This window comes from Salvelinus alpinus, chromosome 15 (assembly GCF_045679555.1).
Source record: "Salvelinus alpinus chromosome 15, SLU_Salpinus.1, whole genome shotgun sequence".
NCBI classification, from domain to species: Eukaryota; Metazoa; Chordata; class Actinopteri; order Salmoniformes; family Salmonidae; genus Salvelinus; species Salvelinus alpinus.
The window spans coordinates 33899333-33925156 of NC_092100.1; the positions used below are offsets into that span (position 1 = coordinate 33899333).

General features: G+C 42.9%; 1 protein-coding gene across 1 annotated transcript in view; it reads left to right on the forward strand.

The window, feature by feature from the left end:
• LOC139539951 (semaphorin-4B-like) overlaps positions 1-25824 on the forward strand; it is a 102880-nt gene that overhangs the window by 49381 nt on the left and 27675 nt on the right. Inside the window, exon 2 of the mRNA XM_071343393.1 lies at positions 4521-4931. Within this exon, the coding sequence (XP_071199494.1) occupies positions 4811-4931 (121 nt within the window). The 5' untranslated portion in view covers positions 4521-4810. The remainder of the gene's footprint in view (positions 1-4520; positions 4932-25824) is intronic.

Below are 25824 nucleotides of genomic sequence, written 5' to 3' on the forward strand. Positions count from 1 at the left end.
TACAAAAGCACATACATCCCCCATGTCACACCCTGACCTAACTAAAATAATAAAGAAAACAAAGATAACTAAGGCCAGGGCGTGACAACTAGACAGAATTGGGATGTCTATCATGTTACATTCTGTTACTATATAGTCCTTGCCGTTTGCCACACTGTCAATTTCAGTGGTTCACATCACATTAATGCTCTTGTACAGCTGCTTTGTGGTTTTGTCCTGATGCTTTCACATATCATATTGGCTAAGATGTGGGCATACAAGGTAGCCAGTGTCCACTCTTGGTCTTGGCAAGTACATTAAAGATTTAATAGCCTATCATTGATCCATAGAGAGATGAGAAGTGTTGTAGCTGTGTCCAACCATGTTTAATCACAGAGGCCTCTCCTCTCCTGTGGGCATTGGTCCTTTCATTTTCTTCAAACCCCACCACAAATGGTTTGCAACAAGCTCTACTTATTCCAATTTCCTTTAATACGGTTTTGTAGAGGACATAATTGAAAGCAGACAGGCTGTTATGTACAGTGAAAACCAAAACATCTTATGATCAATTATGAATAAACACATGGCCTCTTATCTCAGTGACTACTCCCACTGGGCACACCATGTCATTTCAATGTGGATAATTGGGTAATACTTGGTTGAAACGTACAACCTATATTTACCCACTCAAAAAGACAGCCAAAAGTTGGTTGAATTTCCAATGTGTTATCAATATGATTTCAAACATCTAAAAGCACAACCAAATTCCAATGGAAAAACAATGTCTTATCTTTGGGTAAGTTGTCACCCAAATGTCTATCACTGAGCTTTCAATCATTTAAAAGCAGAAGATACAGTACATCTCCTTCAAATGTTACTATTTGGTTGCGTTGACAACCAAACACAATTCAATATCACTAAATATCATTACATTTTAAATCAACCAGCTTGAAACCCTAGGCCTATATGTAACCATGAAAAACAGCCCCAGACTATTATTCCTCCTTCACCAAACTTTACAGTTGGCACTAGCATTCTGGCAGGTAGTGTTCTCCTGGCATCCGCCAAACCCAAATTAGTCCGTTGGGCTGCCAGATGGTGAAGTGTGATTCATCACTCCATAGAATGTGTTTCCACTACTCCAGTGTCCAATGGTGGCAAGCTTTACACCACTCCAGCCGATGGTTGGCATTGCACATGGTGATCTTAGGCTTGTGTGTGGCTGCTCAGCCATAGAAATCCATTTTGTGAAGCTCCAGACGAAAAGTTATTGTGCGGACGTTGCTTCCAGAGGCAGTTTGGAACTCGGTATTGAGTGTTGCAACCGAGGACAGACGATTTGTACTCGCTGCGCGCTTCAGCACTCGGTGGTCCCGTTCTGTGAGCTTGTGTGGCCTACAGTACCACTTAGCAGCTGAGCCGTTGTTGCTCCTAGACATTTCCACTTCACAATAACAGCACTTACATGTGACTGGGGCAGCTCCAGCAGGGCAGGAATTTGACGAACTGACTTGTTGGAAATGATGCATCCTATGATGGTACGTTGAAAGTCAGTGAACTCTTCAGCATGGGCCATTCTTTTGCCAATGTTTGTCTATGGAGATTGCATGGCTGTGTGCTTGATCTTACTAACTTGTCAGGAATGGGTGTAGTTGAATGAGCCGAATCCACTCATTTGAAGGGGTATACAAATAGTTTTGGCCATGTAGTGTATGTATGGAGATACCAGTTCTCAGGGTTTGAGGATGTTTCGTCATGAGGTGATGCCTTCAAATGAACCTGACCTCACGTATTACCTCATGCACACAGAGAAATGCATGCCTACGGGCAGAGTTAAATTATGGCTTAGTATTTTGTGAATCATTACCAAACCATCTCTTTGTGTATTCTACTTGTTTACCCTTAGAAACAAAAACTTTAATAATTGTCACTTTAATAATGTTTATACACTGTTTTACCCACTTCATATTTATATACTGTATTCTAATCAAGGCTCATATCATATTAAACTACCACGGTACACACTTTCTCTATTCATATACTGTCCATACTGTCTTTCTACACACAATTATACAGTTGAAGTCGGAAGTTTACATACACCTTAGCCAAATACATTTAAACTCAGTTTTTCACAATTCTTGACATTTAATCCTAGTAAAAATCCCCCATCTTAGGTCTGTTAGGATCACCACTTTATCTTAAGAATGTGAAATGTCAGAATAATAGTAGAGAGAATGATTAATTTCAGCTTTTACTTCTTTCATCATATTCCCAGTGGGCCAGAAGTTTACATACACTCAATTAGTATTTGGTAGCATTGGCTTTAAATTGTTTAACTTGGGTCAAACGTTTCGGGTAGCCTTCCACGAGCTTCCCACAATAAGTTGGGTGAATTTTGTCCCATTCCTCCTGACAAAGCTGGTGTAACTGTGTCAGGTTTGTCGGCCTCCTTGCTCGCACACGCTTTTTCAGTTCTGCTCACACATTTTCTATAGGATTGAGGTCAGGGCTTTGTGATGGCCACTCCAACACCTTGACTTTGCTGTCCTTAAGCCATTTTGTCACAACTTTGGAAGTATGCTTGGGGTCATTGTCCATTTGGAAGACCCATTTGCGACCGAGCTTTAACTTCCTGACTGATGTCTTGAGATGCTGCTTCAATATATCCACATAATTTTCCTTCCTCATGATGTCATCTATTTTGTGAAGTTCACCAGTCCCTCCTGCAGCAAAGCACCGCCACAACATGATGCTGCCACCCCTGTCCTTCACGGCTGGGATGGTGTTCTTCGGCTTGCAAGCTTCCCCTTTTTCCTCCAAACATAACGATGGCCATTATTGCCAAACAGTTCTATTTTTTTCATCAGACCAGAGGACATTTCTCCAAAAAGTACAATCTTTGTCCCCATGTGCAGTTGCAAACTGTAGTCTGGCTTTCTTATGGCGGTTTTGGAGCAGTGGCTTCTTCCTTGCTCGATATAAGACTCGTTTTACTGTGGCTATAGATACTTTTGTACATGTTTCCTCCAGCGTCTTCACAAGGTCCTTTGCTGTTGTTCTGGGATTTGCACTTTTCGCACCAAAGTACGTTCATCTCCAGGAGACAGAACGCGTCTCCTTCCTGAGCGGTATGAAGGCTGCGTGGTCCCATGGTGTTTATACTTGCATACTATTGTTTGTACAGGTGAACGTGGTACCTTCAGGTGTTTGGAAATTGCTCCCAAGGATGAACCAGACTTGTGGAGGTCTACAATTTGTTTTCTGAGGTCTTGGCTGATTTCTTTTGATTTTCCCATGATGTCTAGCAAAGAGGCACTGAGTTTGAAGGTAGTCCTTGAAATACATCCACAGGTACACCTCCAATTGACTCAAATGTTGTCAATTAGCCTATCAGAAGCTTCTAAAGCCATGACATCATTTTCCGGAATTTTCCAAGCTGTTTAAAGGCACAGTCAACTTAGTGTATGTTAACTTCTGACCCACTGGAATTGTGATACAGTGAATTATAAGTAAACAATTGTTGGGAAAAATACTTGTGTCATGCACAAAGTATATGTCCTAATCGACTTTCCAAACCTATAGTTTGTTAACAAGAAATTTGTGGAGTGGTTGAATAACAAGTTTTAATGACTCCAACCTAAGTATATTGAAACTTCCGACTTCAACTGTATTTCTTTAGTTTTACTATTGTCAAGAGCGCCAAGAGTGTGCAAAACTGTCATCAAGGCAAAGGGTGGCCACTTTGAAGAATTTCAAATATAAAATATATTTAGATTTGTTTAACACTTTTTTGGTTACTACATGACTCCATATGTGTTATTTCATAGTTTTGATGTCTTCACTATTATTCTACAATGTAGAAAATAGTATAAAAATAAAGAAAACCCTTGAATGAGTAGGTGTGTCCAAACGTTTGACTGGTACTGTATATATATATTTGCATGTACTGTTTTGTATTAATAGGTATAATTGCACTGCTGGACCAAGAAACACAAGAATTTTGCTGCTCTTGCGATAACATCTGAAAATATATGTACACGACCAAATATACTTGATTTGGTTTTGATTTGAATTGAAAGCAGACCCATACAAGCCAGGTGATATTATGATATTAACTGTAGTGAAAACGTCAGTCTAACTCCCATAGAGAAGGGAGTCTTTGTCTCAGCTCTGCTTTGTCTCAGTCTGTCAGATATGATATTATGGGCCCGTTAAGAGGACAGAGGATGTGTTTGTTTTGGTCCAGGTAAAGAGTGCACTCTGCCCATCTGAAAACAGACAGAAATGACCACAAGCTATGAAATGAATATACGTCCAGCCAGTTATGTCTAACAAACACAAACACAGGGAAGTGCACTCAGCCTAAAGTAGCTCCTATGTAGCCAGTAGCCTTATGGCTAAAGCCTTTGTTAGTACTGAGACATGTGCGAATGGAATGTTTTTCCGAACCAATGTTCCATGATAAGGAGAGGAATCATGTGAACTGTGTTGCACTGTCTGTACACCAATGTGAATGAATGTTCTTTTGTCCATGTGTGTAGATCTCAGCTGAGCCCCTGGGGTGGTTTGACTGTATGGAGGCTGATTGGCTGTCCGTCCTGGGAGGCTCGTTGTGAGGTGAAAGGTCATCATTCCAAGGCCAGAGTTGTCTGCAGCCCCGGAGAAGCTTCACTTTCACAATAGAGCACAGGTCTCCCATTTAGGGAGCCCAGACCTACAGGAAGAGAGGGAGAGAAAATAAACACGGGAGAAAAAGACGCTGTTCATGAATTCCCCCAAATCCTGAAAAACAAACAGTGTGAGTTGGCTGGCAGTCGTGAGGAGAGGAGCCATGTGGACAATAAGCATGGTCCAGCTCTGTTTCCCGGCCTTCACTCTTCTACTGGCCTACGCCTTTGTCCAAGCAGCTGCCACCGAGGACGATGTCACTCCACGACTCAGCTTCACTTACAGTAAGTGTCATCCATTGCTTTCCTTCCTGACTGTTAGAATAGCTGTGGTTCTTTATGGGAACATACAGTGGATTCGGAAAGAATTCAGACCCCTTGACTTTTTCCATATTTTGTTACGTTACAGCCTTATTCTAAAATGTATTATATATATTTTTAAATCCTCATCAATATACACACAATACCCCATAATGACAAAGCAAAAACCGTTTTGTAGAAATTTTTACAAATGTATAAAAAATTATAATAGAAATACCTTATTTACATAAGTATTCAGACCCTTTGCTATGAGACTTGAAATTGAGCTCAGGTGCATCCGGTTTCCAATTATCATCCTTGTGATGTTTCAAAAACTTGATTGGAGTCCACCTGTGGTAAATTCAATTGATTGGACATGATTTGGAAAGGCACACACATGTCTATATAAGGTCCCATAGTTGACAGTGCATGTCAGAGCAAAAACCAAGCCTCTATGAATGAATAGTCCGTAGAGTTCCAAGACAGGATTGTGTCGAGGCTCCACCCAGACTCTTCCTAGAGCTGGCCACACGGCCAAACTGAGCAATCGGGGGAGAAGGGCCTTGGTAAGGGAGGTGACCAAGAACCCGAAGTTCACTCATACAGAGCTCCAGAGTTCCTCTGTGGAGATGTGAGAAACTTACAGAAGGACAAGCATCTGCAGAGATGCACTCCACCAATCAGGCCTTTATGGTTAAGTGGCTAGACGGAAGCCACTCCTCAGTAAAAGGCACATGACAGCCCACTTGGAGTTTGCCAAAACGCACCTAAAGGACTCAAACCATGAGAAACAAGATTCTCTGGCCCTACGGTGGGAGAATCATGCTGTGGGGATGTTTTTCAGCGGCAGGGACTGGGAGAGTAGTCAGGATCGAGGGAAAGATGAAAGGAGAAAAGTACAAAGAGACCCTTGATGAAAACCTGCTCCAGACCTCAGACTGGGGTGAAGGTTCGCCTTCCAACAGGACAAAGACCCTAAGCACACAGGCAAGACAACGCAGGAGTGGCTTCGGGACAAGTCTCTGAATGTCTTTGAGTAGCCCAGCCAGAGCCCGGACTTGAACCCAATAAAACATCTCTGAAGAGATCTAAAAATAGCTGTGCAGCGACGCTGTACTGCTGACATAGCTTGAGATGAATGGGAGAAACTCCCCAAATACAGGTGTGGTAAGCTTGTAGTGTCATAACCTAGAACACTCAAGGCTGTAATTGCTGCCTAAGGTGCTACAACAAAGTATTGAGTAAAGGGTCTGAATACTTATGTAAATGTGATATTTAAGTTTTGCAAACATTTCTAATAAAATGTTTTTGCTTTATCAATATGGGTTATTGTGTGTAGATTGATGAGGGGAAAAAACTATTTAATCAATTTTAGATTAAGGCTGTAATGTAACAAAATGTGAAAAAGTCAAGGGTTCTGAATACTTTCCGAATGCACTGTAACTCTCCTCCCTCCTGTATTCCTTTTTCTCCAGGACCAGTTGTAGGTCATACTGTGAGAAACACAATAATTCCTTGAGTGTTAGAGAAACAAAGTGAGCGAGAGTGTGCTCTTGGTGTGCTCTCCCCACTGACCTGGGTGTGTAGATCATCCATTTACTGAAAAATGTGTAAGGCAGCCTCAGCCTGCTTCCCTCCCAGAGTTGTTGTTTGTCTATAAATAAGAGCAGGGAGTAGTGTGGGGTTGGGGTTGTGGTGGAGGTGGCTGGGATGGCCCATGGTGTTGAGAAGAGAGGAGAGCTCTGGAGCACTGGGGCTCAGGCAGGGCTTTGAGGAATATACGACATGGACAGTAACGCTTGGCAAGGTGTTGATGAACTGATGGATGGTAGCAGGGCTGTTCCTCTCTAACCGGCTCTGTGGAGGAGCTCAGTGTGTTCTCAGTGGGACACATTGTGGTGGAGCACAACATTTACATAACTGCCATGCTCACGGAAAGTCGCTGGTATTTCAGGACAGTGCCTCACACACTTTGAATGTTATCCTGCTGAAAAGGAGAGAAAGCATGTTCTGCAAGGTCTTAGGGATATATTGTTACTCAGTACAAGATGCTGTATTATGTAACCTATTGTGAGAATGATGCTCTTGTCAGTGATTTTACATTTTGCTTGTGTTTCCATTGATTAACTTCCACTGTCATTGTGCAACATTTCAATACATTTCACTGACAGTTCCTCGCAAAATTTAAAGGAACATTCATGATGGCTCAGCAGTACGAAAAGTTTCCAATCCATGCATTTGACTCAGTGTGTTCCTTAGTGTGTTCCTCAGTGTGTCTAGACCTTAATGGCAGGAAAGCCAGCTAAATTCCAGGGCATGAATGGCAGTTCCATCTGGGTGGGTCTATCAAGCCATAGCAGGTCAAAGGTAGTTACAACATGAACCAGGTCATTGTACTCAGTCTTACTCAGGACAGTATCACACACAGAGTTTCCATCAACAGGGAGGTATTGCTCTTCTGGAGTCGTCCTCTTAAGTCTGTGCTAATGGTTTGTTTGCAAGATGAACACCGTGTTTAAAAACTCTTCAAAACACATCTTTATTCAGTGCAGTGCGTTAAACTAATAAGCGTAGGGATTATGCTCTCTCATCTGATTTCAATATGGCTCCAGATTTGAGGTTTTGGAAGAAGGAAGCAAATGATATGTAATGGGAATACAGCCCATTTGTCAACATACTAATGCTCTGCCAGGTTTGATGAGTGTGTGCACATAATGCTAAAGCTATGGATGGCTCCCATGCCCTTTGGTGTGAACCATTAATAAAGTGATTAATTCGTCACGGTTCACATGGTCTCAGGTCTTACAGACCATTTGGGGGGCAGAGGGTCCAGCACTATTGAGGGCAGCACTAGAAATCCTAGCTATACTTTTCATTAATCTGTAACATTTTTGTTTTCATAGGAGGACAAAAGCTTTATGGATATTTGGATGGGATAGTAGTGATGCAAGACAGCAAATGCAGGAATAGGGTTAGTTTACTGTTGATCCCAATGATCCCAATCAGCCTATAGTCTTTATGCACATACTGGCATAGAAACGGTGTGCTCAGATTTTGTTGTCATAATATCTTCGCCTACAATAGTGTAAGCCACTGTGTTCTCCTCTGAGGCCAGGGGAAGATTGAAATGGGTCACGGAGCCCTCAGCTTGGAGCCCTGCCTACCTGCCTGTCCCAGCCTGCATCCTGGCTTTCTCTTGGTGGACCTCTATAGTCCCAGGTCATCTCTCTCACCTGCCAGCCTTCACAAAGCCCCCAGCACGGCCCTGACGGAGCATTTCATAACAGCATACACCATCAATCACAACTGAAAAGGCCCTTTCAGTCCCTTCACATTTCACACTTCTCTTCGGGCTGGAAAAAATATTTGCTTTTAGGGTGAATCACTAATCTTGAATGAACACTACAAAACATGTAAGACCTAAATGTCACTTTCCTAGTCAGTCATGTCAAGAAGCCTACATTATGTCAAGATTCTGGATATATGCCAAGTTTCTATCTTCTCACTTGTGTGTCTACTCTGTAGGTTGTGTTTTTTGGTTTAGGAAACCATTGTTACAGAAGCATCCATTGGGAATAATCCATAAACCCATTCAGTCATTATGTAAAGCTGTAAGCTAATTAGTATCACATTACTGGACATCATACTGCAGTCTTGCCACTGTTCTACTGATGAGTCATGTTTTTCTCAATGGGGTCAACGTAAGGAAACAGCCTACTTTAATAACAATGGGAGTGACTTCCAGCTCTTAAAACGTTGAGAGGTTCAGTAGTAAAAGGACCTGACTGTCTGCTCATGATACAGTTACAGTCATATAAACGTTTACCAGCTGCAGCACTGCACCTGACAGGGAAATGATGTGGTCCCACTGACATTTAAACAACCTACACAGATCTGTTGCTTTGGAATAGGCAAATGTTTGTGTCCAGTAGTGCTATATTTTCCATTGGTTAAGCAAACACCTTCATGAAGAGAAAACAAAGTGGCCATGTTGATAGGGATGCTGATTGCCAGTGGCCTGACGATGGAAGCTGCCTTTGCCTGCTAACATCAGTGCCGGTGTGATTACATTTTCTAGGCTCCCTGCAAAAGGGCTGAGTCACTCTTTGTTTACTGTATCAAAGCAACATTTCATGCCATGACCTTTGGGGACCTAGGCCTTACAGAACCAGGCTGACTCCTCTCTTCTCCTCTCCATCTGCCCCTCAGTCCTGTCAGTTTGTATGTGAGCCTTCATGACTTCATGTGACCATTCATGACTTCATGACTGCATGCCTTATGGTTCTGGTGCGCTCAGACCAGCCATGCCCTCCCCAGTCCCTCATCAGGCCCAGCAGCAGCAACATTTTCCTGGACAGCCTTTCTCTCCCCTCCCCCGCCATCCCTCCGATCTGCACTCCGCCTCAATGAAGAGGCTAATCTTCCATGAATATTGAATGGGGATTTGTGTGTGTTATGGTGTGAACATAGATCTGGTTCTCATTATGCGCCTATCAGGATGGATCATGGGTTCAGGGAGGCGATCCTACATCTGCTTTGCTCTCTTCTTTTGTTCCTGGCTTTAATGCAGACCATGCCGAAGAGCTTAGAGTGCTAGAATGCTATTTAAAGGGACACCTATAAGCGGTTTATGTTGGCTCTATGTGCCTGTCGATCTATTCAGCTCTCTGTTTGGTAAACCCAATGCGGCCAGTCATGGTATAGGTCAGCATATAGCTGCCATGCCTACAGCACTAGTAATTAAGAAGATAATTAATTTGAAAGCACATAATGTATATCAGAATGTGCTTTGTTCTTGTCCTGTAGGACTGTGATTAGGCCTGTTGAGCCACTCACGTTGAAGTGATTGAAAATGACTACTAAGAATGTATGTACAGTATAGTTGCACAATGTAGCTACTACACCGTAATCTTCTTTAAGTATGCATGAAATGGTCTCCATGCCTGTGGACTGTGTTGTTATGGGAGGGGCTTGGCCGTAGGTGCTTAGACACGCTCCACTAGACCACAGCCCCATGGCAGAGACGGGGACGGGGGGGACGGGGGAATGTTTGGTATACTCAGTGTATATCATCCATGAAAAGAGTGACCATGTGTGAAAACATGCTGTTTTACCTGTTCATGCTAAAATCTGCTAGATGTTGCAGCACACTGGTATCTGTTTGTTCAAATCAAATCAAATTATATTGGTCACGTACACATATTTTGCAGATGTAAATGCAGGTGCAGTGAAATGCTTATGTTTCTAGCTCCAACAGTGCAGTAATACCTAACAATACAAAACAATACACACAAAACCCAAAATAAAAATTAAAAAATTAAGAAATATCAGAACGAGTCCGAAATTAGTATATATATTATATATATATTAGACTGGCCGCACTGGGTTTAACAAACAGAGGGCTGAATATATATATATATATATAAAGTATGGACAGCATATGAGTAGAAAAGGTGTGTACAGCAGTAGTTATATAGGATGAACCATGACTAGAATACAGTATATACAGTCCCTTCGGAAAGTATCATGCCCCTTTACTTTTTCCACATTTTGTTTTGTTACAGCCTGAATTTAACATTGGGTCAATAAGAATTCAACCCCTTTGTTATAGCGGACCGAAAAACAGCATTTACCTGTGACTGTATTCATGATACAGCAATGCCTCTTGTGCCTTATTGCTTAATTAACATGATTGTTGAATAACTACCTCATCTCTGTACCCCACACATAAAGTCATCTGTAAGGTCCCTCAATCGAGTAGTGAAATTTAAGCACAGATACAGCCACAAAGACCAGGGAGGTTTTTCAATGCCTGACATAGAGGGGAACCTATTGGTAGATGGGTAAAAAAAAAAAGCAGTACTGAATATCCTTTTGAGCATGGTGAAGTTATTAATTAGGCTTTGTATGGTGTATCATTACACCCAACCACTGCAAAGATACAGGCATCCTTCCTAACTCAGTTGCCGGAGAGGAAGGAAACTTCTCAGGGATTTCACCATGAGGCCAATGGTGATTTTAAAACAGTTACAGATTTTAATGGCTGTGATAAGAGAAAACTAAGGATGGATCAAGAACATTGTAGTTACTCCACAATAATAACCTAAATGACATAGTGAAAAGAAGGAAGCCTGTACAGAATAAAAATATTCCAAAACATGCAACCTGTTTGCAACAAGGCACTTAAGTAATACTGCAAAAAATGTGGCAAAGAAATGAACTATTTGTCCTGAATACAAGCTTTATGTTTGTGGAAAATCCAACACAACACATGACTGAGTACCACTCATAAAAAGAAACAGAATAAAACTATAAGCATAGGCAAAATCATAGAAAAAAATACTGGTACAGTCTGCTTTCCAACAGACACTGGGAGGCGAATTCACCTTTCAGCAGGACAATAACCTAAAACACAAGGCCAAATCTACACTGGAGTTGCTTACCAACATTGAATGTTCCTGAGCGGCCCAGTTACAGTTTTGACTTAAATCGGCTTGGAAATCTATAGCAAGACTTGAAAATGGCTGTCTAGCAATGATCAACAATCAACTTGACAGAGTTTGAATAATTTTTGAAAAAATGATGTGCAAATATTGTACAATCCAGGTGTGCAAGGCTCTTAGAAACTTAAACAAAAAAACTCACAGCTGTAATCGCCGCCGAAGGTGCTTCTACAAAGTATTGACTCAGTGGTATGAATACTTATGTCAATGAGATATTTCTGTATTTAATTTTCAATACATTTGTGAAAGTTTCTAAAAACATGTTTTCACTTTGCCATTATGGGGTATTGTGTGTAGATAGGTGAGGGGAAAAAATATATTTATTAAATTTTTTGTTCAGGTTGTACACAACAATTGGTGGAATAAGTAAAGGGGTATAAACACTTTCTGAATGCTCTTTGTGTAGGTAAAACAGGATGTAAACATTATTAAAGTGACCAGTGTTCAATGACTATGTACAGTTGAAGTCAGAAGTTTACATACACCTTAGCCAAATACATTTAAACTCAGTTTTACACAATTCCTGACATTTAATCCATTAAAAATTCCCTGTCTTAGATCAGTTAGGATCACCACTTTAATTTTAAGAATGTGAAATGTCAGAATAATAGTAGAGAGAATGATTTATTTCAGCTTTTACTTCTTTCATCACATTCCCAGTGGGTCAGACGTTTACGTACACTCAATTAATATTTAGCAGCACTGCCTTTAAATTATTTAACTTGGGTCAAACGTTTCGGGTAGCCTTCCACAAGCTTCCCACAATAAGTTGGGTGAATTTTGTCCCATTCCTCCTGACAGAGCTGGTGTAACTGAGTCAGGTTTGTAGGCCTCCTTGCTCGCACACACTTTTTCAGTTCTGCTCACAAATTTTCAATAGGATTGAGGTCAGGGCTTTGTGATGGCCACTCCAATACCTTGACTTTGTTGTCCTTAAGCCATTTTGCCACAACTTTGGAAGTATGCTTGGGGCCATTGTCCATTTGGAAGACCCATTTGCGATCAAACTTTAACTTCCTGACTGATGTCTTGAGATGTTGCTTCAATAGATCCACATAATTTCTCCCTCATGATGCCATCTATTTTGTGAAGTTCACCAGTCCCTCCTGCAGCAAAGCACCACCACAACATGATGCTGCCACCCCTGTGCTTCACGGTTGGGATGGTGTTCTTCGGCTTGCAACCCTCACCCTTTTTCCTCCAAACATAACGATGGTCATTATGGCCAAACAGTTATATTTTTGTTTCATCAGACCAGAGGACATTTCTCCAAAAAGTACAATCTTTGTCCCCATGTGTAGCAAACTGTAGTCTGGCTTTTTTATGGCGGTTTTGGAGCAGTGGCTTCTTCCTTGCTGAGCGGCCTTTCAGGTTAAGTCGATATAGGACTCGTTTTACTGTGGATATAGATACTTTTGTACCTGTTTCCTCCAGAATCTCCACATGGTCCTTTGCTGTTGTTCTGGGATTGATTTGCACTTTTCGCACCAAAGTATGTTCATCTCTCCTTCCTGAGCGGTATGATGGCTGCGTGGTCCCATGGTGTTTATACTTGCGTACTATTGTTTGTACAGATGAACGTGGTACCTTCAGGCATTTGGAAATTGCTCCCAAGGATGAACCAGACCAGTCTTGGCTGATTTCTTTTGATTTTCCCATGATATCTAGCAAAGAGGCACTGAGCTTGAAGGTAGGCCTTGAAATACAACCACAGGTACACCTCCAATTGACTCAAATGATGTCAATTAGCCTATCAGAAGCTTCTAAAGCCATGACATAATTTTCTGGAATTTTCCAAGCTGTTTAAAGGCACAGTCAACTTAGTGTATGTGAACTTCTGACCCACCGGAATTGTGATACAGTGAATTATAAGTGAAATAATCTGTTTGTAAACAATTGTTGGAAAAATTACTTGTGTCAAACACAAAGTAAATGTCCTAACCGACTTGCCAAAACTATAGTTTGTTAACAAGAAATTAGTGGAGTGGTTGAAAAACGAGTTTTAATGACTCCAACCTAAGTGTATGTAAACTTACGACTTCAACTGTATATAGGGCAGCAGTCTCTAAGTTGCAGGGTAGAGTACCGTGTGGTAACAGTGACTTAAGGTTCAGGGCAGGGTACTGGGCGGTGGCCGGCTGGTGGAGACTATTTAACAGTCTGATGGCTGGAGATTGAAGCTGTTTGTCAGTCTCTCGGTCTGTCTCCACCTTCTAGATGGTAGCGGGGTGAACAGGTTGTGGCTCGGGTGACTGAGGTTCATTATAAAGAGGAGAACATTGATGTTGATGTTGCTAGTGTTTATGAGACCCAGACACTTTCTCCAGGGAGCTAGCTGCTCATAAATCACCCTGGACAGGCCTTGTTTTGAAAACACCCTCATCGCTGCTCCTCCTCCACCCTCATCTCCTAACCTGTGTTGTGGGGAGGGACTCCTCAACACACTGTATAGTCTAGTCTGGTGCTCCACTCAGCATGTAGCCTAGTTCTGCCGCCAGCCTGTTCAGCCCCCTGCTGGCCTCTCACACCAAGGACTCTGACTACATGGTGCTGATGCTCAGCCTCTCCCCATAGTGCAGCAGGGGTCATGAGGAGGTCCTGAGCCTGAGCGCCTGAGGCCACGGCTGGTTTACATTGTGGAGTGGAGCACCATATTGAGGGGTCAGCAGCAACACTCAGCAGCATACAGCAGCATGATCTCTCTGACCAGCAGAACAGGTCCTGGATCATAGGAGGGCAACATTATTTTCCAGCGGGAATGAGTTTATTTTTAGCCGAGCCACACCGCTGTTTGCAAATTGCAGGCTGTACCAATTCTGAAAACACTGAGCAGTTTAATTTGATTCTTTCTCCCAATAAATGTTACTATGGTTCCCATGAAACCTGTTACGCCCCTCTTTGCCGAACAAAGTTATTCATTAGGCAAAATTAATTGTTCTGTAGATTCCTATTGAGTTCTATGATTCTGCATTTTCACACCATTAATATGCACATCTTCATTTAATTGTTGTGGTAACCAACATCCTCTTCACATAGATTGTGTATAAACTTGCCAGAATTCTCAGCATCACCATGATGTTTTATTCATGCTACCATTTGTGAGCTCTAGCCTATCTCCTTCTAACCATAGCGAGCCAAGACCCAAGCCCTTCCCTAAACAAACAGCTGACTCACAGAGTGCCTAATGAATCTCCTGGTGGATCTGATGTCTGCCCCTTTCTCTGCCTCTGCTCTACCACGTCCATGCACCATTCTACTAATCATAGTTCATGTTGCTTTTTCACCTCCGCAGCATAGTACTCATGCAAGCTGCCAGGTCCCAGAGCATTGGGTTGACTCAGTTCCCACTCTAGGTCAACTGATGTCGTGTGCCTCCACAATGAACAAGGTCTGTGGTGGGTTTTGTCTTCCTGCTGTTTGTCCACAGAGAATATGATTAGATGGGATGATAGGGGAAGTTGTGAACTGACGTTGTTCCTAGCTCAGTCTGTCCCCATTGGGAAAGTGGTTTCTAGAAAGCGGGAAGAGCTGCTCAGTTCTAACTGTGTTAGGGGTTCTTGGTACTGTTTCCCAAGAGTTGGGGTGTGACCACTTCCTCTGTGAGTAGAACAACATGTTGGGTTATTGAATGTTCTGTATCTGTTCTTCTACATTGGGTCAGATCCAACTGAAAAAGAACATGACTAAAAGTAACCGCCTGGTTTTAGTGTGCACAAAGTCAAAACAGAGGATCCTGTAAGAACAAGTATGGTGATGACACAGATTTGTGTGTGTGTGTGTGTGTGTCTGCGTGCTGATAGACACATGAGATAGGTGTGGAGATGTGAGATGAAAAGACAGTGAGTGTTTCTGCTACAGGTGGAGCAGAAAGACTCGGAGACATATGAAACACCATTGAGCCCCTTATGATACTCTGTCCTCTTTGGTCTGGCTGTGGTGAAACAATCTCACTGCCATCCACCCCCTTGTTTCTACCTAACCTCTCTTTTAAACCCCACCATGACTTCACCTTCCAAAGCTTATAGTCTAATCCTTGATAAACCCCACTCACTCAGCATACTCCCACTACAGACTCCAACTCTTAACACAACGCAAATGTTCGTGTTTTTAAGTTCTGGTATCTGTGTTTGTTTAAGCTACCTATTTGATTGGACTTTCTGGACAGATATCTTTCATGCATGTGTTCAATAATGACAGAGTTTCCTCCTATGGCTTTCACAGCACAGCTATCCTTTTTAGGATCCCAGTTACCTATGAATATATAGGCCTGATCATCTGCTTACAATTAATTGTTACTGAGATATGGCCAAAGTGGCCTGTGTATGTACATCTTTGGGTCATCTTAATGAAAACCCCATAAGCTCTTGAATCTTGTGGAGGCCCTGTTAGTTTATGTAGTTCCACAGACATGTTGTTTATGGCGTGTGGTGCTGCTGAGACCCTGCTCTAGTGGGTTTTGGTTGTGGAGGTGTGCTCTGTCTTATTGTGAGTAATAGGTCCAGCTCCATCAGGCTGTAATTGTGGCTGTGGGGCTGTGCTCAGCTCTCTGCTGCTGATACGCTTGTTCTGCCCTGCTTACAGAAGGCACAGCCCTTTTGTCCATAGTGGCCTCCTGCTGCCAATGCCATAGAAGTATCTTCATGTGTCCCTCCACAGGAGAATCTAGGCCATGTTTATAGACAGACTGCTAGAAATGGGACATCAGACATCCCGTTCAAGATGCACCAACAGGGCATGCTGCTTGATCTCAATGAAGAGGGATGAGATTGTTTCCAGGTCATCTGCTGTTATGACAGGCACCAAATTAATGACTGTTTGAACAGACAACGTATCTTATTGCAGCTATAGAGAGCTGTCACTTATTTTAGCCTAATCTATTTGCTCAAATAATGCAGGTCTGAATTGGGAGGAAGGGGGAGGATTTGAGTAATGGAAAGAGTGCTCATCATGTTTTTCTCCTGCCTCTTTTTCCCCACTCAAGGCCTCTGTTAGGATGCTGGTTTTGTTGTTAGATTTCTAAAACATACATTAACAGAATCTGGCACTATTCAAAAGCGGTTCAGTCTGCTGTGTATTGTCCCATTGCCATCCAGCGACGTGTACTAGAGATACACATGGCTCTGCCAGTGGCCATCACTGTTTCCAGCTAGTTCTGCATCATTGAAGTAAACAATAACAACATTTGTCTCTAATGGGGAATGCATACTTCAAACCCCTCAACCCACAGCTGTGAAAGCCAACACCCCTTCATAGGAGAGGCCATTTAGTGAATCAGGCTGCTACCGTAGATGGATGCCCTACAAAATGAAGCACTTGGATCTCCCTGACTGAATGACAGATTACTCCACATTTCAAATCAAATCAAATCAAACTTTGTTTGCCACATGCGCCGAATACAACAAGTGTACAGTCGTGGCCAAAAGTTTGAGAATGACACAAATATTAATTTTCACAAAGTCTGCTGCCTCAGTTTGTATGATGGCAATTTGCATATACTCCAGAATGTTATGAAGAGTGATCAGATGAATTGCAATTCATTGCAAAATCCCTCTTGCCATGCAAATGAACTGAATCCCCAAAAAACATTTCCACTGCATTTCAGCCCTGCCACAAAAGGACCAGCTGACATCATGTCAGTGATTCTCTCGTTAACACAGGTGTGAGTGTTGACGAGGACAAGGCTGGAGATCACTCTGTCATGCTGATTGAGTTCGAATAATAGACTGGAAGCTTCAAAAGGAGGGTGGTGCTTGGAATCATTGTTCCCTTCGTACAGCCGCTGATATCTCAAAGTGCTGTACAGAAACCCAGCCTAAAACCCCAAACAGCAAGCAATGCAGGTGTAGAAGCACGGTGGCTAGGAAAAACTCCCTAGAAAGGCCAAAACCTAGGAAGAAACCTAGAGAGGAACCAGGCTATGAGGGTTGGCCAGTCCTCTTGTGGCTGTGCCGGGTGGAGATTATAACAGAACATGGCCAAGATGTTCAAATGTTCATAAATGACCAGCATGGTCAAATAATAATAATCACAGTAGTTATCGAGGGTGCAGCAAGTCAGCACCTCAGGAGTAACCTTCACACTCCTGGGCCAGACTACACTCAATCATATGACCTACTGAAGAGATGAGTCTTCAGTAAAGACTTAAAGGTTGAGACCGAGTCTGCGTCTCTCACATGCGTAGGCAGACCATTCCATAAAAATGGAGCTCTATAGGAGAAAGCCCTGCCACCAGCTGTTTGCTTAGAAATTCTAGGGACAATTAGGAGGCCTGCGTCTTGTGACCGTAGCAAATGTGTAGGTATGTACGGCAGCACCAACTCGGAAAGATAGGTAGGAGCAAGCCCATGTAACGCTTTGTAGGTTAACAGTAAAACCTTGAAATCAGCCCTTGCCTTAACAGAAAGCCAGTGTAGGGAAGCTAGCACTGGAGTAATATGATCAAATTTTTTGGTTCTAGTCAGGATTCTAGCAGCCGTATTTAGCACTAACTGAAGTTTATTTAGTGCTTTATCCGGGTAGCCGGAAAGTAGAGCATTGCAGTAGTCTAACCTAGAAGTAACAAAAGCATGGATATATTTTTCTGCCACATTTTAGGACAGAAAATGTCTGACTTTTGCAATGTTACGTAGATGGAAAAAAGCTGTCCTTGAAACAGTCTTGATATGTTCGTCAAAAGAGAGATCAGGGTCCAGAGTAACGCCGAGGTCCTTCACAGTTTTATTTGAGACGACTTTACAACCATCAAGATTAATTGTCAGATTCAACAGAAGATATCTTTGTTTCTTGGGACCTAGAACAAGCATCTCTGTTTTGTCCGAGTTTAAAAGTAGAAAGTTTTCAGCCATCCACTTCCTTATGTCTGAAACACAGGCTTCTAGCGAGGTCAATTTTGGGGCTTCACCATGTTTCATTGAAATGTACAGCTGTGTGTCATCCGCATAGCAGTGAAAGTTAACATTATGTTTTCGAATGAGATCCCCAAGAGGTAAAATATATAGTGAAAACAATAGTGGTCCTAAAACGGAACCTTGAGAAACACCGAAATGTACTATTGATTTGTCAGAGGACAAACCATTCACAGAGACAAACTGATATCTTTCCAACAGATAAGATCTAAACCAGGCCAGAACTTGTCCGTGTAGACCAATTTGGGTTTCCAATCTCTCCAAAAGAATGTGGTGATCGATGGTATCAAAGGCAGCACTAAGGTATCAAAGGCAGCACGAGGACAGATGCAGAGCCTCGGTCTGACGCCATTAAAAGGTCATTTACCACCTTCACAAGTGCAGTCTCAGTGCTAGGATGGGGTCTAAAACCAGACTGAAGCATTTCGTATACATTGTTTGTCTTCAGGAAGGCAGTGAGTTGCTGCGCAACAGCTTTTTCGAAACTTTTTGAGAGGAATGGAAGATTCGATATAGGCCGATAGTTTTTTATATTTTCTGGGTCAAGGTTTGGCTTTTTCAAGAGAGGCTTTATTACTGCCACTTTTAGTGAGTTTGGTACACATCCGGTGGATAGAGAGCCGTTTATTATGTTCAACATAGGAGGGCCGAGCACAGGAAGCAGCTCTTTCAGTAGTTTAGTTGGAATAGGGTCCAGTATGCAGCTTGAAGGTTTAGAGGCCATGATTATTTTCATCATTGTGTCAAGAGATATAGTACTAAAACACGTAAGTGTCTCTCTTGATCCTAGGTCCTGGCAGAGTTGTGCAGACTCAGGACAGCTGAGTTTTGGAGGAATACGCAGATTTAAAGAGGAGTCCGTAATTTGCTTTCTAATGATCATGATCTGTTCCTCAAAGAAGTTCATGAATTTATTACTGCTGAAGTGAAAGCCATCCTCACTTGGGGAATGCTGCTTTTTAGTTAGCTTTGCGACAGTATCAAAAATAAAATTTTGGATTGTTCTTATTTTCCTCAATTAAGTTGGAAAAATAGGATGATCAAGCAGTAATGAGGGCTCTTCGATACTGCACGGTGCTGTCTTTCCAAGCTAGTCGGAAGACTTCCAGTTTGGTGTGGCGCCATTTCCGTTCCAATTTTCTGGAAGCTTGCTTCAGAGCTCGGGTATTTTCTGTATACCAGGGAGCTAGTTTCTTTCACAGTCATGTGTCATGCCAACAGTACATCCTGAGACCATTCATGTGTGGGGTTGCTTCTCAGCCAAGGGAGTGGGCTCACTCACAATTTTGCCTAAGAACACAGCCATGAATAAAGAATGGTACCAACACATCCTCCGAGAGCAACTTCTCCCAACCATCCAGGAACAGTTTGGTGACGAACAATGCCTTTTCCAGCATGATGGAGCACCTTACCATAAGGCAAAAGTGATAACTAAGTGGCTCGGAGAACAAAACATCGATATTTTGCGTCCATGGCCAGGAAACTCCCCAGACCTTAATCCCATTGAGAACTTGTGGTCAATCCTCAAGAGGCGAGTGGACAAACAAAAACCCACAAATTCTGACAAACTCCAAGCATTGATTATGCAAGAATGGGCTGCCATCAGTCAGGATGTGGTCCAGAAGTGAATTGACAGCATGCCAGGGCAGATTGCAGAGGTCTTGAAAAAGAAGGGTCAACACTGCAAATATTGACTCTTTGCATCAACTTTATGTAATTGTCAATAAAAGCCTTTGACACTTATGAAATGCTTGTAATTATACTTCAGTATTCCATAGTAACAAAAATATCTAAAGACACTGAAGCAGCAAACTTTGTGGAAATTAATATTTGTGTCATTCTCAAAACTTTTGGCCACGACTTTACCGTGAAATGCTTACTTACAAGCCCTTAACCAACAGTGCAGTTCAAGAAGAAGAAAATATTTACCAAGTAGACTAAAATAAAAAGTAATAATACAAAGTAACACAATAAGAATAACGACGATATATACAGGGGGCACCGGCACCGAGTCATTGTGCAGGGGTACAGGCTAGTTGAGGTTTGCCTTTTAGACGGGATGTTCTGTGCTCATAATTAACTTTGTGCTGTTGGAACTCAGAGCCGTTGGGAAATCCACAGCAACAAAACGTAGACTAGGGTTCCCAAAAATCCCACATCGCTAATTTGCCCCTAAATGGATTAGTGAACAAGGCAGGATGGATATTACAATCCATTTAGCAGTGTCATTTGCAAAAATGACATTTAATTACATAATGATTGTAAAGATCTCATATTGCTTACAGCTGCCCGTGGTTGAGCCATCCCCCCTCACTGCATCTTATTGTGTGTTCTGCTGAAGGAGCACTGGTGTGTACGTGTGGTGTGTCTGTGTGGTTTGGTTGTGGGGTCACACAGGAAGTGCTTCCAGCCACACAGAGCTGCTCTCTCTGAGGGTGTGGGATGGATGGACGGACGGACAGACGGGGGCCTGGGTATAGCGATACGGTGAGAGAGCTGGCACATTGACAGGAAGAGAAATGTGTGACTGGCAGCTGTGTCAGGTGGAGGCTGTGTCTTTCAGTCAGAGCCAGCAGGTTAAATAGGACTGTGTTGAATGAACTCAGAGCCTGTCTGTGAAACGGAGACTGGAAGCTGTGATATGCACCAATGTTGTACTTGGACTGAGTCTATCCAAATGAATGTTCAAAACAGTGACAAACCCCGCAGTGATAGCAGAAAACAGTGTTGTGGTCATTTTAACAACACCTGTCAATGCAGTTCCCTTTGCACACGTGCTAGGTTGTTAGCCTAGATAGCCATGTCTCCTCTCCAAAGAAAGTGTATTGCTATTTGAACCCAGCCTCTATTAGCTTGATTTCCCCTGTTCGTCATTGACATTGTGGGACTCAATAATGAGATGTCCCTTTGATAAAAGTACTGTGGAGCTCTCAGTTGCCGGGGGCACAGGCCATGCAGGGTAGGGAGAGGGGGAGTGTGCTCAACAATGTGAGGGCACGCTAGTTGTGATATAGTTTGTTGTGACTATTCATTTGTTACACTGTGCCCACTTACCTGCCCTCCCTAACACCCTCGCCTTCTTTAGCTCCGGCAGACATCCCCCTGTCTCCCAAGCTCCAGAAGACACTAGCAGCTCTTGAATGCTTCTCCTTCTCCTTCCTCTGAACACTAAACAGACCAGACCTCTTCTCTTCCCAGAGTAGACTACAGCACAGCGTTTCCATGGCTGCCTGCGTTGTCATGGGATGGCCCCCGGGAGTCAACCTCAGACGCTCTAACAACAATAGATTGGAGTCTGTCTGAAAGAGACTGTGGTGACTTTCTGTCTGTATGGTGACTGGGGGAGACAGTCTACAGACAGACACTGACCCACAGTTATTCCAGTTCACTATTGGGGTTTGTCATCCCAGGGCTAGAAATTGTATTTTATTTCCAAATCATATTTTGTCCCTTTGAGAATCATGTTATCAGCAATCATGTTATCTTTACCTCCTAAATTATGCCATTGTAATAGCACCTTTAAACAAAATCCTTAACAGCAGCACCAGTACATTCCGGCAGACAGACTCTGTCTATATTTATTATATTTAACATTTACATTTAAGTCATTTAGCAGATGCTCTTATCCAGAGCGACTTACAAATTATATCTTGTATTATATCTTTATCCAATATATTTACTCCCTTGAGTTTTTTTTATAGCCCTCCTTGCAGCTGCACCTCTTCTGCCAATAGCCTCACATTCCATATGTTACCATTTCCTGGAAATGCGTTGAATTGCTCAAATCGTTGATACATTTTATAGGGTCATTTTCTTGGATCAGTCCAGATTATTATCTTGGATTTATGAGCAATTATCTTAGTTTGCTCCATGAATAATTAATAAATGCACGCCATCAGATGCATGGAAATAATTTTATTTTGGACACACATATCCTTGTTGTCACGTTGGCATGAAGAGATTCGGGAGACAGGCGCAGGAATGCGTAATAGGGTTTTTTATTATGCCCAAATGATGTCGTGCTGTGTAAAGGCACGGGGACTAAGACCAAACAAATACGTAACAAAAACACAGGGTTGAAACCCAAACAAAAGAGCGAGGAGTACCTTGAATAAATAACACTAGCACACAAACGGGGAGGAGTTGCAATATACTGCAGAGATAGCTTGCAAAGTTCTGTCATACTTTCCAGGTCTATGCCCAAACAGTTTGAGCTTCAAATTTTTAAAATTAATCTCCCCAGAAATGTCTCTCACCGTTGCCACCTGTTATAGACCCCCCTTAGCTCCCAGCTGTGCCCTGGACACCATATGTGAATTGATTGCCCCTCATCTATCTTCAGAGAGTTCGTTCTGTTAGGTGACCTAACCTGGGATATGCTTAACACCCTGGCAGTCCTACAAGCTAATCTAGATGCCCTCAATCTCACACAAATCATCAAGGAACCCACCAGGTACAACCCTAAATCCGTAAACATGGGAACCCTCATAGATATTATCCTGACTAACTTGCCCTCCAAATACACCTCTGCTGTTTTCAATCAGGATCTCAGCGATCACTGCCTCATTGCCTGCATCCGCTATGGGTCCACGGTCAAACGACCACCCCTCATCACTGTCAAACGCTCCCTAAAACACTTCTGCGAGCAGGCCCTTCTAATCGACCTGGCCCGGGTATCCTGGAAGGATATTGACCTCATCCCGTCAGTCGAGGATGCCTGGTCGTTCTTTAAAAGTAATTTCCTCACCATCTTAAATAAGCATTCCCCTTTCAAAAAATGCAGAATTAAGAACAGATATAGCCCTTGGTTCACTCCAGACCTGACTGCCCTTGACCAGCACAAAAACATCCTGTGGTGGACTGCAATAGCATCAAATAGTCCCCGCGATATGCAACTTTTCAGGGAAGTCAGGAACCAATACACGCAGTCTGTCAGGAAAGCAAAGGCTAGCTTTTTCAAACAGAAATTTGCATCCTGTAGCTCTAACTCCAAAAAGTTTTGGGACACTGTAAAGTCCATGGAGAACAAGAGCACCTCCTCCCAGCTGCCCACTGCTCTGAGGCTAGGTAACACGGTCACCACCGATAAATCCATGACAAACGAACATTTCAATAAGCATTTCTCTACGGCTGGCCATGCTTTCCTCCTGGCTACCCCAGCCCCGGCCAACAGCTCCGTCCCCCCCGCAGCTACTTGCCCGAGCCTCCCCCGCTTCTCCTTCACCCAATTCCAGATTGCAGATATTCTGAAAGAGCTGCAAATCCTGGACCCGTACAAATCAGCTGGGCTAGACAATCTGGACCCTCTATTTCTAAAACTATCCGCCGCCATTGTTGCAACCCCTATTACCAGTCTGTTCAACCTCTCTTTCGTATCGTCCGAGATCCCTAAAGATTGGAAAGCTGCCGCGGTCATCCCCCTCTTCAAAAGGGGTGACACTTTAGACCCAAACTGTTATAGACCTATATCCATCCTGCCCTGCCTCTCTAAAGTCTTCGAAAGCCAAGTTAATAATCAGATCACTGACCATTTCGAATCCCACCGTACCTTCTCTACTGTGCAATCCGGTGTCCGAGCTGGTCACAGGTGCACCTCAGCCACGCTCAAGGTACTAAACGATATCATAACCGCCATCGATAAAAGACAGTACTGTGCAGCCGTCTTCATCGACCTGGCCAAGGCTTTCGACTCTGTCAATCACCGTATTATTATCGGCAGACTCAATAGCCTTGGTTTCTCAAATGACTGCCTCGCCTGGTTCACCAACTTCGCAGACAGAGTTCAGTGTGTCAAATCGGAGGGCCTGTTGTCCGGACCACTGGCAGTCTCTATGGGGGTACCACAGGGTTCAATTCTTGGGCCGACTCTTTTCTCTGTATATATCAATGATGTCGCTCTTGCTGGTGGTGATTCTCTGATCCACCTCTACGCAGACTACACCATTCTGTATACATCTGGCCCTTCTTTGGACACTGTGTTAACTAACCTCCAAACAAGCTTCAATGCCATACAACACTCCTTCAGTGGCCTCCAACTGCTCTTAAATGTTAGTAAAACCAAATGCATGCTTTTCAACCGTTCGGTGCCCGCACCCGCCCGCCCGACTAGCATCACTACCCTGGATGGTTCTGACCTGGAATACATGGACAACTACAAATATCTAGGTGTCTGGCTAGACTGTAAACTCTCCTTCCAGACTCATAATAAACATCTCCAATCCAAAATCAAATCTAGAATCGGCTTTCTATTTCGCAACAAAGCCTCCTTAACTCACGCTGCCAAACTTACCCTAGTAAAACTAACTATCCTACCGATCCTCGACTTCGGTGATGTCATCTACAAAATAGCTTCTAATACCCTACTCAGCAAACTGGATGCAGTCTATTACAGTGTCATCCGTTTTGTTACCAAAGCCCCTTATACCACCCATCACTGCGACCTGTATGCTCTAGTCGGCAACACCCACTCGTAGCACGCGCTCCAGCAGGTATATCTCTCTGGTCATCCCCAAAGCCAACACCTGCTTTGGCCGCCTTTCCTTCCAGTTCTCTGCTGCCAGTGACTGGAACGAATTGCAAAAGTCGCTAAAGCTGTAGACTTATATTTCCCTCACTAACTTTAAACATCAGCTATCTGAGCAGCTAACCGATCGCTGCAGCTGTACATAGTCCATCTGTAAATAGCCCACCCAATCTACCTACCTCATCCCCATATTGTTTTTATTAACTTTTCTGCTCTTTTGCACACCAGTATCTCTACTTGCACATCATCATCTGCCCATTTATCACTCCAGTGTTAATCTGCTAAATTGTAATTATTTCACTACTATGGCCTGTTTATTGCCTACCTCCTCACACCAATTGCACACACTGTATATAGACTTTCTTTTTTCTATTGTGGTATTGACGGTACGCTTGTTTATTCTATGTGTAACTCTGTTGTTGTTTGTGTCGCTCTGCTTTGCTTTATCTTGGCCAGGTCGCAGTTGTAAATGAGAACTTGTTCTCAACTAGCCTACCTGGTTAAATAAAGGTGAAATAAATTAAAATTAAAAAAAATCACACGGGACGAGACCCGTAATCATCTGCGCAATCCACAAGGGCACGAAAGCCCAAAACACACAGCACGGGTACTCACACGAACCAACGGACATAGTAACAATAATCGACAGCACCATGGTGAACAAAGGGCACATATATACAAACACAATCAGTGGGAATAGGGGCCAGGTGTGCGCAATGAATGTTCCAGAGGAATCCGTGACACTTATACCTACCACAATGTTATGGAATGGGAAGACATGCAGCATAAATGGACAACCATGTTGAGTATTGTTTGGCTATACACAACATTGTATACAAACCTCATCACTGCAGTGTGACACAATGGAAATAGAAACCTGACTAATGACTGGCTGAAATTATAAAACGAAAGCATCACACTATTTAAACCCACATGGATTCCCTTAA